At 41.0% G+C, this 18,169-nt stretch overlaps 1 protein-coding gene across 4 annotated transcripts in view; it reads left to right on the top strand.

The window, feature by feature from the left end:
- The window catches only part of COL18A1 (collagen type XVIII alpha 1 chain), a 202,385-nt gene that overhangs the window by 122,024 nt on the left and 62,192 nt on the right, over window positions 1-18,169 (top strand). For all 4 annotated transcript variants that reach the window (XM_072985478.2, XM_078383561.1, XM_072985477.2 and 1 more), the window contains one exon: window positions 5,871-5,954. In XM_072985478.2, coding sequence (XP_072841579.2) covers window positions 5,871-5,954 — 84 coding nt within the window. The remainder of the gene's footprint in view (window positions 1-5,870; window positions 5,955-18,169) is intronic.

An 18,169-nucleotide genomic window follows, 5' to 3' on the forward strand; every position in this document is an offset into this window, starting at 1 on the left:
CTGGATCATTAAACACATCATAACAGGCTAATGGATAGGAGATTATTTAGAGGATATTGTGGTTAAAACATTTTAATAAACACACAGTGTTTTCCTTGTTAATGCTGGAAAAACAAGTGAATGTACATTGAACATCATCTGCTTCTTGAGGTCAGAGATTTAGTACAGAAAGTAATAGCAAATCCTGACCAAAAATTATGTACACAGAGACTAAACTGTTTATATGTTTAAAGATAATTTGGAAACTAAGGGTTTATACATGCATTTAACTGTACTTTGCGCTGGGCTGAACTAGGCAAAGTGTTGAAGAACTAAATCCCTCCTATGGAATGCACTCTCTGACCAGAAAACTGATGGAGAAATACTGAACGCAAGGGCAGTTGTGCAGCCGGTTTCTGTCTGAAGCAGCTGCTTTTCACACACCCAGTTGTGAACTGGTTGCAGAAGTGGGCCCACAAATGATTGCCTGAAGGACAGACTACCTGGGGTGGTGTTGGGGGAGTGTGGAGGATAACCAACTGGTCCTGCCAGATTTTGTTTGCTTGTTTTTTACAAAAGGATTTTGACACTTCTCTTTGGGAGCTTAAAAACTGGATAAAAATTCAGAATGAGACTAAGAAGCATTGCCATGCCAGTTATTTTGAATTGGCCTCCAGAAATAACTGTTATGTGTATTATGTGCCATCCAGTCAGTCAGTACCAGTTCTACCAATTCCAATAAAGGGCTTTCAGGGTAGGTGAGATATTTAAAGCAAAAAGCAAAGCATGCTGCTTATATACCACCCCATAGCGCTTCAAGCACTCTCTTGGTGGTTTACAAGTTAATTATGCAGGCTACACATTGCCCCCCCCCCGTGAGCTGGGTACTCATTTTACTGACCTCGGAAGGATAGAAGGCTAAGTCAACCTTAAGCCGGCTACCTGAGATTGAACCCCAGGTCGTGAGTACAGTTTTGGCTGCAGTACAGCGGTTTAACCTCTGTGCCACAAGATTAAAGAGTGTTTTAGAAACGCTAACCCTCCCCCTTTATATCAGAAAGATTTGGATATCCCGGACAACCCAGACAATGTAGTTGCTGACCTAGAGCCAGACATCCTGGAGAGTGAAGTGGGCCTTAAAAAGCCTGGCTAACAACAAGGCCAGTGGAGGTGATGGCATTCCAGTTGAACTATTTAAAATCTTGAAAGATGATGCTGTTAAGGTGCTACACTCAATATGCCAGCAAGTATGGAAAACCCAACAGTGGCCAGAGGATTGGAAAAGATCAGTCTACATCCCAGTCCCAAAGAAAGGCAGTGCCAAAGAATGCTCCAACTACCGTACAATTGCACTCATTTCACATGCTAGCAAGGTTATGCTCGAAATCCTACAAGGTAGGCTTCAGCAGTATGTGGACCGAGAACTCCCAGAAGTACAAGCTGGATTCCGAAGAGGAAGAGGAACTAGAGACCAAATTGCTAACCTGCGCTGGATTATGGAGAAAGCCAGAGAGTTCCAGAAAAATATCTACTTCTGCTTCATTGACTATGCAAAAGCCTTTGACGATGTCGACCATAGCAAACTATGGCAAGTTCTTAAAGAAATGGGAATGCCTGACCACCTTATCTATCTCCTGAGAAACCTATATGTGGAACAGGAAGCAACAGTTAGAACTGGATATGGAACAACTGATTGGTTCAAAATTGGGAAAGGAGTACAACAAGGCTGTATGTTGTCCCCCAGCTTATTTAACTTATATGCAGAATACATCATGCGGAAGGCTGGACTGGAGGAATCCCAAACCGGAATTAAGATTGCTGGAAGAAATATCAACAGCCTCCGATATGCAGATGATACCACTCTGATGGCAGAAAGTGAGGAGGAATTAAAGAACCTTGTAATGAGGGTGAAAGAGGAGAGTGCAAAAAACGGTCTGAAGCTCAACATCAAAAAAACTAAGATCATGGCCACTGCTGCCATCACCTCCTGGGAAATAGAAGGGGAAGATATGGAGGCAGTGTCAGATTTTATCTTCCTGGGCTCCATGATCACTGCAGATGGAGACAGCAGCCACGAAATTAAAAGACGCCTGCTTCTTGGGAGGAAAGCGATGACAAATCTTGAGAGCATCTTAAAAAGCAGAGACATCACCTTGCCAACAAAAGTCCGAATAGTCAAAGCTATGGTTTTTCCTGTAGTGATGTACGGAAGTGAGAGCTGGACCATAAAGAAAGCTGACCGCCGAAGAATTGATGCCTTTGAATTGTGGTGCTGGAGGAGGCTCTTGAGAATCCCCTGGACTGCAAGGAGGACAAACCTATCAATTCTAAAGGGAATCAACCCTGAGTGCTCCCTGGAAGGACAGATCCTGAAGCTGAGGCTCCAGTACTTTGGCCATCTCATGAGAAGAGAAGACTCCTTGGAAAAAACCTTGATGTTAGGAAAGTGTGATGGCAAGAGGAGAAAGGGACGACAGAGGATGAGATGGCTGGACAGTGTCTGCGAAGCAACCAACATGAATTTGACCCAACTCCGGGAGGCAGTGGAAGAAAGGAGGGCCTGGCGTGCTCTGGTCCATGGGGTCACAAAGAGTCGGACACGACTAAACGACGACGACGAACCCTCCCCCTGTATGTTTCCTTAGATGAGTGGAGATTTGAACCCAGGTCTCCTGAGTCTTATTCTGTCCACTAAAATACATTGGCTATCCCCTGAAATCAGTACATAGCCACTTGTATTTTGCTTCATTCCATCTTTGGGAGGTCTGGTCAGAAAGAGGACAGTTCCATCAGCCACCCTGATTTGGTTTCTTCCCTTGTCATTTGGCCAAGTTTGATGCAATGCAGGATGATAGCAATAGCATTGTATTGCCTGTGTAATCATGGCTGCCTGTCATTGTTTCAGGAGGAAATACATTGGGTTTTTTTTAATTCCCAAAGCTTGAAATCAAGCAAAGAGGTGTACAAGAGCATTTAACAACTCACTAGAAAGGAAAGCAAGGGGACTTGCAAATATTTTCCCTAAATTGGTTTCCTTGTCTTGAAGTAGGTGCTGCCTGTTTTATGTGCCGGTACCTTCCATGTTCTTTTCACCCTCAGTACAAATATTTGAACAATGTGGGAGACAATACTTATAGATTGTTTCAGAAAATGTCCAGCTGTTTGCTTTTTTTGGGGGGGTCAGTTTTGCCTGCTTTCGCCTCAGTACATGGAACATTTTGAGGTCTTTTATCATCTGCACTCCTACATTTGGTCGTGTAGATACACGTAGCCCTCCGGCCTGTTTCTGCCTGTCTCCTTTCCCCTGTCCTAAAAACATGAGGTGATACGATGTGTTGTGTTTTTACAGTGGGATGAAATATCTAAATGCTGCTCTTGAACATATGAGCTTGGCAGTCTTCCAGAACAAGATCTAAGGGCACACAAACTGCTACTTCTGCCTGGCAGGAGTTTGTACTTGCACGAGGAAAAAAGAGTGGGTTGGGCAGAGACGTGGCAGGGTGTGGTGAATGGTTTTTAGTGGTGTGTTAGAGGGGCACAGTGAACATGAGGGGAAAGGGATGGTGTCCTTTTAAAAATTTCAAAACTTTCTGCACAGGTATAACTTTACCATCCTTCTCTAATTTGTACTCAACACTAAGCAGTGCTACCATTAGCTTATATTTATCAATAGGAATTCAAGTGTGAGAGGCAGGTTAGTGGGTGCTTCTTCAATTCATTTGCCTACTATATTCGATAGCTGTGATTTCAGTTGAGTTGACTTGGTAAAGTTCATGCTGTTCCTTGAGGTTATTAGACTTATTGTAAACTTGCAATTGAGCAAAACTATATTTACTTTACAAACTATGACTGGCATGTTTAATTAACTGGGGGGCTTAGAAGTGGCAGGTTGAGAATGCAGGGTCATTGCTTAACCTACTGCCTGTTCACTGAGAGAAAAATAGAAAGATTTGGCTTTCTTAACACCTCAATCTGTTACAGATGTTGTCATGATCTAATTGAGGAGATGCCTAGAGCTATAGCAATTTATTTTTTTCTAGAAAATTTTCATATATTCCTCACTGAGGCACTTGCTACTTAGCAGACAGAAATGGGGAAATACATAGCACTGCATTATAATTGCTAAAAAGGGATGGTTAAAGTACGCTGGAATACACTAAAGTACACTTGCGTCTTACCATTTGTTAAGATGTAATGTTATTATTTTGAGCTCTGCCTAAATTGATACTAAATTTTAAAGACCCTGAGAAATGAACACAAGAAGAAAGATTGATACTTTGGGATGGGGAGGGATTACTAGTAATTCTTTGCCAAATATGTGTACATACAGACATTTGTTATGGACATATAATCTGTGGTATGGGACAAGACCTTTTCCTGGAAGTGTGGGGAGATGATGGTTGTCTATTGTGAGCAGGAAAGGAAGAGGCTGCTTGAAGGTGACTTCTGTTCCTAACATACCATGTGAGTGGTATGAAAACCAGTGAGTTCTTCTCCAGAGCAGCTTTAAAGAGCAGAATTCTAAGGTAAAATGTTACAAAGTCATTCTCTGTCATTTTTGTCAGTGACCCCCATAAAACCAGCTTTGTTGGCAGACAAAATCAGGAATTTTCTTAACATCGTATTCCAACGATACGTTAGTTGCCTGACTGTCATGCTGTGCTTTCAGCTTCCAGATTGTTAACGCAGAGTGAAAGGCCCCTATTATAAAGTCAGTCACAGTGTGTCAGAAAAGCTTCATGAAGATGCTGTCAAATAGAGATGTTATATTAAAAACTGCTACAAATCAGATTATAAAGGAACAAAAAATGTTTTATGGCTCTAATAATTTAAGGTTGTGAGCAAGAACATAAAAGGCATGTCTTGATCTATATCCACAGATGCACCAGTCCATTTCTCGAATGTCATGTGATGTGTCCTAAAGATGGTGTGAACACTTTAGCACCAAAATAATGGATGGTTGCTGTGAACATCCTTTAATTAATGCATATTGCACTGCAAACACTGATGTATAAAAAATAAAATTCTCATACTATGTGTGTATGGCTGCACTGATATTACATGTGTGTGTGGGAATAACATAGTGGTTTTATTTAGTTAATCGATGATCCACCATATATATATTGTCTTAATTATACTTTCCACATTTTTCTTCAAAATAGAGAACATGATTAGTACCTATTTAGAGCATATTTCGAAGTGGCTTGTCCAAGTGGAGGCTTTCCCAATGGATGCTTGAATGATGTATTTCCAAGTTGGAAGTGTTTTTGTGTGGGGGGGGGGTGCTGAAGGGGATGTGCTAAGAGACAGCTGGACCAACAATACAGTCATTTCAAGCAAAACCCGTATTGTTTCAAACTTACTACCCACCGTTATTTAATGGTTCCATTTGGTCTAGGAAACGTCAACAAAGAAGTGTGCAGATGCCGTACATAGGTGGTTTGTAGGTGCTGAGAGTGCAGAATCTGAAGGAAACCAGAAAGAAATAAACCCAAGCTCTTTACCCCAGGGCAAAGTAAACTTCCTCTCCTTCACCTGCATAGATCCCATCTTTCTATTTAAACATTTTTTCAGTGAATACCAAAGATCTGATTAATGAAGACATGTTATCTGTGGGCTATAACCAGATATCATTGAACTGTTTTTCTTAATTAAGTGTGATGTGACCGCTGTTGGTGTTGCTGTTGCCAGGGGGTTTCTGTGCAGTGCAACTTTTCCCAATGAGATTAGGAGTGAACTTGTATTTATATCAGAAAGGAATCTTGACTTAACATTCATATGAGAAATATAAACAATCATTAGTGTGCAGGCCTGGAGGCTGTACTTCTCCATGATTGGGAAGGGTGCTCTCTGAGAAAGTTTAATCAAGTTTGTGTTTCTGGTTTTTGTAGGGTGTAATTGCAGAATTGAAAGTGAAGGGAGATCCCCGGGCAGCTGAAACCCAATGTGAGGAAGAGGAAGATGACTCTGATATGGTAAGTGGATCCGCCCTTTGTGGTTTTTGAACATAATAACATCCCTTGTACTGCATTAGTTTTGTGAAAATGCAAAGGAACAAAGCTGCCTCCTTAACCTTGAAGATCTTCAGCTTCATCCATATATCCTTTCTAAGAGGACATAGCTTCAGGAAGGGGAAGGAGTGACTGAGGAATCTCCACAAACCAGATTTAGCCCAAAAAAACAGAGGCTCTGGGACCCTCCTTTAGTGTTTCTTCCAAATAGCGAATCAGGCCAATAATCAGTTTAGGCTTGTGTTTATCCAATTTATATTGCAGTCGCTCTCCAAAATCTCACACAGAGGGTTTTTTTTTTTGCCATCCTTCCTCTCTGAGATCCTTTAACTAGAAGTACTGGCGATTAAATATTGAACTTTATACATGCAATTTATAAATGATGAGGGGGAACCTCTGGGTGTCTGCAATGTAAGCAGACACTCTCTAGTGCTTTGGAATATTTTTCTTCACATTGCACCCTTGAAAAAGGTACAAGGCCTGAGTAAGTAATAAAGATGTTGAAAATATCTGCATCCTGATAAGACCTAAAAGATATGAATATTTATGATTGTTTACCTCAGTGAGTACTGCATTTGGAAGAGAGCAGAGCAGCTGAAAGGAGGGGTTGATTTATGGTTTTAGGTAAAGAAAAGCTGTGACTTGTCTCCACCAGCTAATATATCACTCTGTTTGTTGTGGAAGCAGCGCTTGATTGAAGCTGATTGAAGCCACTAGCCTGGAAATTTATGTTCCTTATCTCCTCCATGCCTTCTAGTTGGAGAATGAAACTGGCATTGGAAAGCTGTGGATGGAGGAGTGAAGGACACTGTAATATCTGGCTGAGTTGAATCTTGTTGGACTCTAAATTTATATGAGGACTGTTTACTTCAGTGGAGATTGCAGTTTCATAAATTTCCAGGAAGTGAATCTTTGAACTCTGATGTGTGAAACTGTGCCACTGAGAACTAGAATTGCTTTTTCTTTTCTTTTATTGTGAAAGGAGCTAAACTTTCCAACCCTACTGGTTGGAAAGAAGAACATGGCTGTGTGCCTTGATGACAATTGAAAAAGAAATAGAAGGTGGTTCGGGAACAGAAACATGCTTCAGATAGCATTTTGAGCAGATTGGAGAGGACAACGCTTTTTGAAGAGCAAACACTAGGTGATTTTGAGAAGACTGGTAGTGAAGAAGAACATGGAGAAATGGCAAAAGAAAAAAAAATGATGAATGAATTTAAGAAACTCATGGAAATAGCTGTTAAAGAAAGGAGAGCTGATAATGAGAAAACTACCAGGGAAATGAATCCAGATAATGAAAAAAAAAAAAAACCTCTCACGGATTTGTGACACAGTTAAAGAAAGAGATGGAGAAAGCTACAGAACATATTAAGAAAGATTTGAAATCATTGGGGTTGAAGGTTCAAAAAACTGAAAAGTTGGCAAAAACAAATGCAACACTAATCAATCAGCAGAAAGAAAGATTAAATCAAATTGATAAGAAAATTACTGACATTAGGGACAGAAATCGTAGAAAAAATGTGAGAATTTACAGATTCTCTGAGTGAACAGATTCAGGAGTACAGGTCAAGAACCTTCTAGATGCTTTTTTTTAATGGCTGAAAACAACATAGAGAGTGTGTCACACAGAGTGATGATCTGGCACATTCCCAAGGGATATTGTGCTGAGATTCACAAATTTTTATTAAAAAAGAATTGTTAATGAATCCATTGAGACGAAAGTCTGGACAGTAAAATGTAAAGAGGCAGCTATTCAGATCTGCCAAGAAATCTCCCCTGAAACTGTTCAATGGAGTTGTGAAATGTGGTGCTCATCAAGAATGGTATAAGATATAACTGGGAGTGGGGTACCCAATCTATATGAAAGTATTTTATTAAGGGAAGCACCATATAATAACTTCAGTGGAGCAAGGTGTGGATTTGTTGCATTAGTGGGGCTTGCTAGATGACATCCAGGCAGACCAAGAAGCTGTAAGAGCAGATAGAAAGAAAGAATCATCTACAAGTTTGGAGCAAGAAGAGGAAGAAGAAGAGAAGGATGAGGAACAGGAGGGAGCTGCTGGTGGTATGTTATGATATGATCAGAGTGGACGATATGATCGGAGTGGTGGAAGATAAGTCAAGCAGATAAGAGGAAGAAATGAAGAGGCAGAACAAGAAGAAGAAGGAAGAGGAGGAGTTCATGTATTGTTCAATGTTTGACTTTAGTTGGGGAAATATTATATTATTTGTAACATGCTTTAAATAGAGTTTACAAATCAATATGTAGGGATGTAGATGATATGGAACTGAGGCATGGAGTGTACAAAAATTATTCTAGGATAGATTATATATTTGTAGCTAAAGAGTTGTAATCCAGAGTTTGTAAAACAGATGTAGGGTTAGTAAAAGTAACAGATCGCACATTGGTGAATTTTTTTAAGGTTACACATGATTATAAAGAAGCTAGGAGATGCAGGCTAGATATAGGTATTTTGCAACATCTACATATAGTAGAGAAAATAGAGAAGGAATTGATGGAAATATGGAATATGAATGTTAGAGGAAATAGTAAACCCTGAGTTTGGATACTATGAAGTATATAATCTGGGGTTTGAATATTAAAGAATCTTGTAATTTAAAAAGGTAAAAAGAAAAACAAATGTTAAAGCTGGAGGATGAAATAAGAGGGCTGGAGCTGAATTTTATAAATGACAGGTATATTAAAATTTCATCAGAAATACAAGCAAAAAAAAAGAACTACAGGATATTGAAACAGAAAAGATTCAGAGGAATTTAACATATATGAAAAGAGAATACTTTGAATTTAGTAGTAAAAATTCTAGAATGTTGGCTGAGAAACAAAAAGCAAAGAGTGTAATTGGAATGTTTAGAGATGAAAAGGGTATCAATAGAAATTGAATGAAACAAAATTTGGAAGTATTTCATAAATTTTAAAGTAAACTTTATAAAAGTGATAAGCCATTGTTTAAGCATATTAAAACATACACAAAAATGAGAAATAAACTCTGAGAGAGTGATAGAGATTTAACGGAGCAGTTAGTGAAAGAAAAAGAAATAAAAAATATTATTAGTAACTTATAATAGGGAAAACATCAGACATGGATGGATTGGGACAGAATATTATAAAAAAAATTAAAAATATGTTGATACCAAAATTGAGATTGCTGTTTAATAAGATTATGGAAAGATAATAAATTCCAAGTATTGAAAGCATTCATTGATTATATTAATTCCTAAACCTAATAAGGATTTGTCTAATCCAAGTGCTTATAGGCCTGTTTCCTTAATGCCAAGATATGTTATTTATTTATTTATTTATTTATTCAGCATTATTAGCAAGGAGAATGAATAACTTTACAGTATTGGTAAATACATAAAAGAGGATCAGAATGGTTTTATGGTACGGTGACAAATGGCAGATTTGACTAGAAGAGTCAATAATACATATTATTGACCAACAAAAAGTGAAGGCAGAAGTTATGACACTGGATATATTCAAACATTTGATTATGTAGAATGACCAGCATTAAAATAGATGATAGAGAAATCAGGATTTGGGAATCGTTTAAAAAATTTGTAAATCAACTTTATTTGGAGAATGTTTCTACAGGTTTTTTGTTGTTTTTTAAAGTTATTTCAGCGCTGTTGTATCAAGGTATAATATATCTGGGAAGGCCTGTCTAAATAAAAACGTTTTTAGTAATTCCTTAAAAATTCCTAGTACTAGTAAATGATGGACTAACAGGTGAAATATCCCTACGTCGAGGTACTAGACAGGGATGTCACTTTTCCCCAATATTATTTGCAATAGTTATAGAGATATTGATGAAGCTATTAGACAGGATACCTAAGACAACCTTAAGACAACATTAAGATTATCTTATTATTAACAACAGAGAATCCATTGAGGGTTATGAATCAGATTAAACTGCATTTGAAAGAATTTGAGGAGGTGGCAGGTCTACAGACAAATTGTCAGAAGTCAGAGATTATGTTGTTTAATTACGTTAAAGATGAGGAAGAAAGAACTAGAAGGCAATTTAAGATTAAAATATGTAAAAGTACTTAGGTATAAACATGACGAAAAATTTATTACTTTTTTAAAAAGAAAATTTTGATAAAGCAAGAAGTTAAAGATAAATTAAAGGAGTTAATAAGAACAGAATTATCATGATTTGAAAGGATAGCAATATGCAAAATTAAAATATTACCCAAAATTATTTTTTATTCAGAATGATATCAGTAAAGCTGTTAGAGGAAGATTTTAAAGATTGGCAAAATATAATTAACAAATGTTGTAATGGTGATAAAAAAAAACAAGAATTAGTAAAATAAAGTACTGGTCTAAACTGGAGAGACGTGGTGGTGCTGCAGGTTAAACCGCAGAAGCCTCTGTGAGGCAAGGTTGGAAGACCAGCAGTCGTAAGATCGAATCCGCGGGAGTGAGCTCCCGTCGCTTGTTCCAGCACCTGCCTACCTGCCAGTTTGAAAGCATGTAAAATTGCAAGTAGATAAATAGGTACCACCTTGGTGGGAAGGTAATGGCGTTCCATGTCTAGTCATGCTGACCACGTGACCACGGAAACTGTCTATGGACAAACGCTGGCTCTATGGCTTGGAAACGGGGATGAGCACTGCCCCCTAGAGTCAGACGTGGCTGGACATTTGTCAAGGGAAACCTTTACCTTTACTTACTGGTCTAAACAGGATTAGGTTTTCCTAATATAAAATTATATTATACTGCTAATGAAATGAGAAATATGGCAGCTATTTTAATACAATCTAATAAATTAATATGGTCAAGATTGGAATTTCAAGAGTTTGGTAACGACCCAGAAAAATTTTTTTTCAACAAAATAATACTGGTGTTGTAAAGAAGATTGAAAATCATTTTTTTAAAAAAGCATGATACAAATCTGGAATAGATATAGAAAAATATTTATCCCATCAATTTCCCCACTACAGCCTTTAAGAAAGTTAGAAAAATTCCCAGAGAAACTGAAAGGAAGTTTGGCAAAAATATTAAGGAGGAAACAGGTTATTAGAATAAAAGACTGATAGGATGGAAAGGATGAATACTAAAGAGCAAATAATAGAAGTGGAAGGAAGGAAGGGAAGAGTTGTCATGGTTTAATGTTATCCAGTTGGAATGATGGACTAGAGCAGGGGTCTCCAAACTTTTTACAGGGGAAACAGAGTATTAATGATAAATTAGCAAGCGAAATTAGAGTAAGAAATGGAATACTGTATTAAATAAGAATGTGTCTGGGTATGTACGGGGAGAATTTATCAATTTTGTATTGATATAATACAAAATTGATAGCCCTTGTATTTTCCTGCAGTGGGCTGCAGGAAAATACAAGGCACACAACATTTCAGAGTACTATTAAACAAAATGCCTAATTAATCTAATTGATTGATGTATAAGGTTCTGTACCTTTGCAAGAGTCAATGTACTTCTGGAAGAGGAATCAGGCTCCATAAAAGAAAGGAACAGATTATCTCCATTGATCCCTGTGAAGGGGAGAACAATAAGTGTTTATGTAGATTTTTTTAAGTTGCTTTATTTTTATGTTTATTAATAAAAACTTGGAAGAGGGACTGAATTATGACCTTTCCTGTAACTAAGCTTATGTTTGATGTAGGGTTTGTCCAGAAATCAAATACAGATGAGTAGGCAGCTTTCTATTTGACCAAACTCTGGGAGGCAGTGGAAGACAGGAGGGCCTGGCGTGCTCTGGTTCATGGGTTAACGAAGAGTCGGACACGACTTAACGACTCAACAACAAACAACAACAGGCAGCTTTCTGAGTACACATGTAGAAGTATCTTAATTTAGAATTGCAACATTGTTTGCTGACAATTTTTTAATGAAACAAAAACAATTGATCAAAATGTACAACTTTTCCATAAGTGGCTATATAAATATTAGACTATTATGTTTATCATAGAGAATGAACAGCTTCTTGTCTAGAACTGTGTTGTGGAATTCTGTTATTTAGCTATAAAGTGTGAAACTGATTATAATTCGGACTTCTGAAAATTACTCAGTGAGTCAGTGAGTCTCATCTTTTCACATCTTGGGCAAAATCCTATGCAGTAGTTATGTCTGCAGAAGGCAAATAGCATAACTTGCAGTGACCTGTTACTACTAATTAATGATTCTTGGCTTACCAGGACTTTTCTCATGCATGCACCAGTCTGGTTAGTTGGCATACATCTGAAAATCCAAAAGGGGACTTGTCAATTGCTGACAAGAAGCTGCAGTGAGTTCCCAGTTGCCTCCCATGCAGAAAAATTAATGGAAATACGATATACCACATAAATGTAAACATTTTAAATATATACATAAACAATTAGTGACAGTTGTTACATACAGCACTGATGTTACCTGTCTGTCATGGGTTTGGAGGGAAAGTTCCATCCTATGGGGAGTGGAAGGCGGGACATCAGGAGGAGGGGCTGTACTGTATATATATGTGATGCGTGTGGGGAGAAGTTCAGACGCTGGGATGTGACGAAGCAGCAGCTGGGAAGAAGAAGCTGGTGTGGGAGTCTGTGTGTCAGACAGGGTACTACTGTGTGTCAGTACCAACCTGATAGGTTCAGGTGTCTGTTGGTTAGCCAGAACTGATAGGTTCAGGGTCTGTGCTTCAAGTTAAGTGTTCTGTGTGAACCAAACTGTGTGCATGTATGAATGAGACTAAGCCACGTTACTATATCCTATTCACCTGATCATTTTATTTTCCCTGTGTGTTGTTTTAAATAAACCTTGTTCTTTATTTGTTTAAAAATCCATCCCTGGTCTGTGTGACTTCTTATAGGGAATGGTTGGTGGCAGCTTAGTTAACGTGTGGCAGATCCCAGTAGGTTTGGGTTTGTCACATTGATTGGTGTCCAGCGTGTGGGATACGACTGGTCCAGTTGTCCAGCGGTCCAGCAAAGCCTTGGCAAGTGTGCCCAGAGCAAGGGGGGTCTAGTCAGGGACAATCTGAGAGCGCGTAGGTAATCTTCTAGGTGTGCCTCACGGGGGGGTGCACTAGTAGAAGAACGTGTAACCTCAGATTGGGGGCTAGATTAGGGAGCTCTGAGGCAGCCTGTTTTGGCGGGAAAAAGCTGAGGCAAAACTGTGAAATAGCAGTGAGCTAGCTTGTCTGCTGAGAGGCCCAGCAGAGGGGGGTAGACTCTAGCTCGCAACTGTTGCAAGTAGTGCTGAAGGACAGCAGCAATCTATAGAGAAAGCTGGTTCTGAGGCAAAAGGAAAAAAAAAGTGGTCGTTTTATTTTGAGGCTTGACTTTTTAAAGCAGCCTGTTCTGGGGGGGGGATTATGCCCTTGACTCGAAGCCAAATGGCAGAAATGGGTGAAGTGAAAGACCCCCAGGTAGACCAAGGTTCTGAGGATGAATTTGGCTCAGTGCAAGGTGACAGCACAGGAGAGCAGAACCCAGAACTCAGAAAAATACTCCTAGCCCAACAGCATGAACTGAGGGTGAGGGAAATGGAGGAAAGATTAGAGAGAGAAAGAAGGCAATTTGAGATTGAGAGAATGGAAAGAGAAGCAAGATTGGAGAGAGAGAAAATGGCGTTTGAATTAAGAAAATTGGAACTGATGAATCAGAACAATAATAACAATAGGGATTCTGAGGGAGGCCAATTGTCTAAAGCTGACCTGAAGAAATTCCCTGTGTACCACAAGGGAGATTGTCCTGAGGTGTTCTTTTCCCTAGTGGAAAGAGCGTTTGTGGACTTCTCAGTGAGGGAAACTGAGAAGATGACCATCATGCGATCTTTAATCAGTGGTAGCCTGGCCGAGGTCTATTCAGAGATGCCAGAGGGACTGATGAAAGATTTTGCAGAGTTTAAAAAACTGGTGTTTGCAAGACATGGGATAAATGCGGAACAGCTGAGGCAAAGATTCAGGTCCCTCACAAAGAAACCAGAGCAGACTTTTACCCAAGTGGGGGCCCAATTGGTGAGGCTGCTAGAGAAATGGCTATCTCAGGAGGGGACAGAGACCTTTCAGCAGCTCAAAGACTTGATAGCGCTGGAACAGTTCTATTCAGTCCTGCATGGGGAACTGAAATTCCAGGTGAGGGAAAGGAAACCAAAATCTGTGGCAGAAGCAGCCGAGATCGCAGATTTTATTTCCCAAATAAGAAAGCCCTTGGGTGAGGGGAAATCGGTAGGTAAACCCAAAGAAACCTACAGCAAGTACTCTCAGGGACCAGGGAAAAGCCAGCAAGGGGGAGGGGCCCATGGTGAAGGGAAGCCCTCAGACATGAAACCAAGACCTCAGATTTTGGAGGGAAAACCAAAACAAGAGGAGAAAGACTCAAAATACACCAGAAAATGTTATTTCTGTCAGGGAAAGGGCCATCTAATCTCAGAGTGTGAGAAATTAAAGCAGCTAAAAGGAATTGTGCCTCAGGATTCGAGTGGGACCAAGCCAAAAGCTGTGTTCTGTGTCCAGAAAGAGCAAGGCTCATTGTCACTGAGGGAGCCTGTTGCCATGGCTACTCAATCTGGAACAGCTACATCTGCTGATCAGGCTGAGGAAAATGGTCCTCTTGTAGAGGTCAGGCGCTGCCTACTGGTGAGAACAGATTCTCAGTTGTTTGAGACAGCAGGGGTGGACGTAGGAATACTTGACCGTCAGTATCGGGGGCTGCGGGACACTTGTTCCCAGGTGACCCTGTGCCATCCAGATATTATTCCTAGGGAATATGTAATCCCAAATGAGAGCATGAAGGTGGCAGGGATTGAGGGGCAGGTAATCTCACTGCCAGTCGCGGAGGTACCTGTCAACTTTCAAGGCTGGAGGGGAGTTTGGCGGCTAGCGATTTCATCGACTCTGCCAGCAGCCGTGCTCGTGGGAAATGACCTGGCTGAACATGTGAAACGGGTGCTAGTGATTACACGCTCACAAGCCACCACGGGGACAGTTCAGGGGGGTAATGATGAGCCAGAGACGGAAGCAGAGGGGAGTTCAGAAGCTGTGGTGGAAACCTTAACCACAGACAGCAGATTTGGACAGGAGCAAAAGGCAGACGCCACTCTCCAAAAGTGTTTTGAACAGGTGACTGACGCCCAGCTAACACCTGAAACCCCAGTGAGATTTCTGGAGAAAAAGGGGATTTTGTATAGAGAGACCCTGAGGAATATCTCAAAAGGGGGAGATGGGATCAGAAGTCAGCTGGTGGTACCTGAAAAGTATCGCCCCATGATCTTACAAAGGGGGCACTCTGACATGTTTGCTGCACACTTAGGGGTGAACAAAACACAGCAGAGAATCACACAGAATTTTTACTGGCCTGACATAGGGAAGCAGATCAGGGAGTTCTGTAAACAATGTGATGTGTGTCAAAGGCAGGGGAATAACCGCGACAGGACCAAAGCAAAGTTGTGCCCTTTGCCTGTGATTGACACTCCGTTCAAATGCATAGGGGTGGATATAGTGGGACCTTTGCCCAAGGCCACAAAGAGGGGGAACAGGTTCATTCTCACCATTGTGGACCATGCCACGAGGTACCCTGAAGCCATACCCTTGACTAACATTGAAACTAACACAGTGGCAGATGCCTTGGTGGGGTATATGTCCAGGATGGGATTTGCCTCAGAAATAATCACAGATTTGGGCGCATCGTTCACATCGAAGCTCATGAAACGCTTATGGCAAATCTGTGGAATTAAGCACAAGGAAACCACTGCCTATCATCCTGAAAGTAATGGGTTAACTGAGAAGTTCAATGGGACTCTAATGCGCATGATTAGGGCTTACTTGGCAGAGAATCCAAACAATTGGGACCAGAAGCTGCAATCCCTTTTGTTTGCTTATCGATCAGTGCCACAAGCCAGTACCGGGTTCAGTCCATTTGAACTTTTATTTGGGAGAAGGGTGAAAGGGCCCCTTGATTTGATCAAACAAAATTGGGAGCAGATCACCCAGGATGACCCACAAGACGTTGTGACATACATAGACACCTTGATGAATGACCTAAAGAGAAATCTAGAGCTGGCAGCAGAAAACCTGCAAGCTCAGAAGGTCAGACAGAAAACATGGTATGACCACAAAGCTAGAGAGAGGCACTTTGACCCAGGGGAGGAAGTGCTTTGGCTTAGGCCCTGCAGAGAGAATAAACTGCAGCTCAAATGGGCAGGACCATATAGGGTCATTTCCAAGATGTCAGACCTGAACTACCTTATAGAGCAGGAGGAGAACCAAGCAAGGAGGGTGGTTCATGTGAATGCCCTAAAACCCTACTACAGAGGGGAACAGAGGGTTTTATTTGCGATAAAAGCAGCTGAGAGTGAGGAAGCTGAATTACCCTTCTGGGAGGGTAGAGGGGAAGTAAAATACAACCCAGAGGAGGTAAAGATCAGTCCTGCACTCACCCAAGACCAGCAGCAAGAACTAAAAATGCTGCTTAGTAAATATCAACAGGTGTTTTCCAACAAGCCGGGGATAGTGAAGGGAGTGATGCATCGGATCCACACAGGGGATGCACCCCCGCAGGCAGTATCCCCATACCGAGTAACGGGACCCTATAGGGACAAGGTGCGGAAGGAGCTGGACGAGATGCTTAGGGAGAACATAATCGTCCCCTCTTCTAGTCCTTGGTCCTCTCCGATAGTCCTTGTGGACAAGCCTGATGGGAGCATTAGGTTTTGTGTCGATTACAGGAAATTAAACCGTGTAACCACTCCTGATGCCTACCCAATGCCCAGGCTAGACAACCTGATTGAAACCATAGGGGGTTGTCGGTTCATCTCATCATTGGACCTGGTAAAGGGATATTGGCAATTAAGAATTGATCCCAGGGATCAAGAAAAGACTGCCTTTTGCAGCCCTTTTGGTCTCTATGAGTTTCGAGTCCTGAGCTTTGGTCTCAGAAATGCACCAGCCACATTCCAAAGGCTGATGGACCAGACCTTGGCAGGGCTCAGTGACTTTACAGTGGCCTACATTGACGACATAGGGATCTTCAGTAATACCTGGGAAGATCACCTGATACACCTGGAATTAGTGCTGCAGAGGTTAAGTGCAGCAGGGCTAACAGTAAAGGCCAGCAAGTGTCAGCTGGGTAGCCCAGAAATAAAATACTTGGGTCACATGGTAGGGGGAGGAGTGATAAAACCCCTGGAGGCCAAAATAGAAGCTGTTCGTGATTGGCCCAGACCCAACACCAAGAAAAAAGTCAAATCATTTCTTGGGTTGGTGGGCTACTACAGAAAGTTCATCCCGAGGTTTAGCGAGATTGCGGCTCCGCTGACCGATCTGACGAGGAAGAAGGCTGATGACCGCATCCCGTGGACCAGCGACTGTGAGGAGGCGTTCCAGAGGTTGAAGCAGGCGCTCATCAACTATCCAGTGCTGCGGGCTCCAGACTTCGACCGGGAGTTCATCATCTACACCGATGCGTCTAACAGCGGGGTAGGAGCAGTTCTTTGCCAGGAGGATGAGAATGGTGACCAGCATCCAGTGTCCTACCTGAGTAGGAAACTTCAAAAAGGTGAGAGACATTTGGCAACCGTGGAGAAGGAGTGTTTGGCCATAGTCTACGCGATCCAGAAGGCCAAGCCTTACATCTGGGGAAGACATTTTGTTCTGTGCACTGACCATTCACCACTGCAATGGTTAAAGACAATGAAAACCCACAATAGCAAACTTATGAGGTGGGCTTTAAACCTACAGGACTATGACTTTGAAGTGAAGGTGGTCAGAGGGTCAGTGAACTGTGTTGCTGACGCCTTGTCAAGAAGACCTGAAGAATGAAGACGGCGAAAGAAACATGGACTATGTATATATATTGATGACAAAGGTTAAATGTACCTGTTTTTTTGAATTTGGTTTGTAAGAATAAAGGTAAATTGATGTAATGTATATGGTAAATGGTTAAATGCCTAATTGATATGGTTAACTTAGAATGTAAGTATAAGTAAGTATGATATTGTATGTATAACTGTTTTTGTGTGTTTTATCCAGGTTGTTTTTTTGGGAAAAAGCACCTTAGCTTTCCCCCTACAAAACAACTTATAAAGAGGGGAGGTGTTACATACAGCACTGATGTTACCTGTCTGTCATGGGTTTGGAGGGAAAGTTCCATCCTATGGGGAGTGGAAGGCGGGACATCAGGAGGAGGGGCTGTACTGTATATATATGTGATGCGTGTGGGGA

This window comes from Pogona vitticeps, chromosome 1 (assembly GCF_051106095.1).
Source record: "Pogona vitticeps strain Pit_001003342236 chromosome 1, PviZW2.1, whole genome shotgun sequence".
In the NCBI taxonomy this organism is placed as follows: domain Eukaryota; kingdom Metazoa; phylum Chordata; class Lepidosauria; order Squamata; family Agamidae; genus Pogona; species Pogona vitticeps.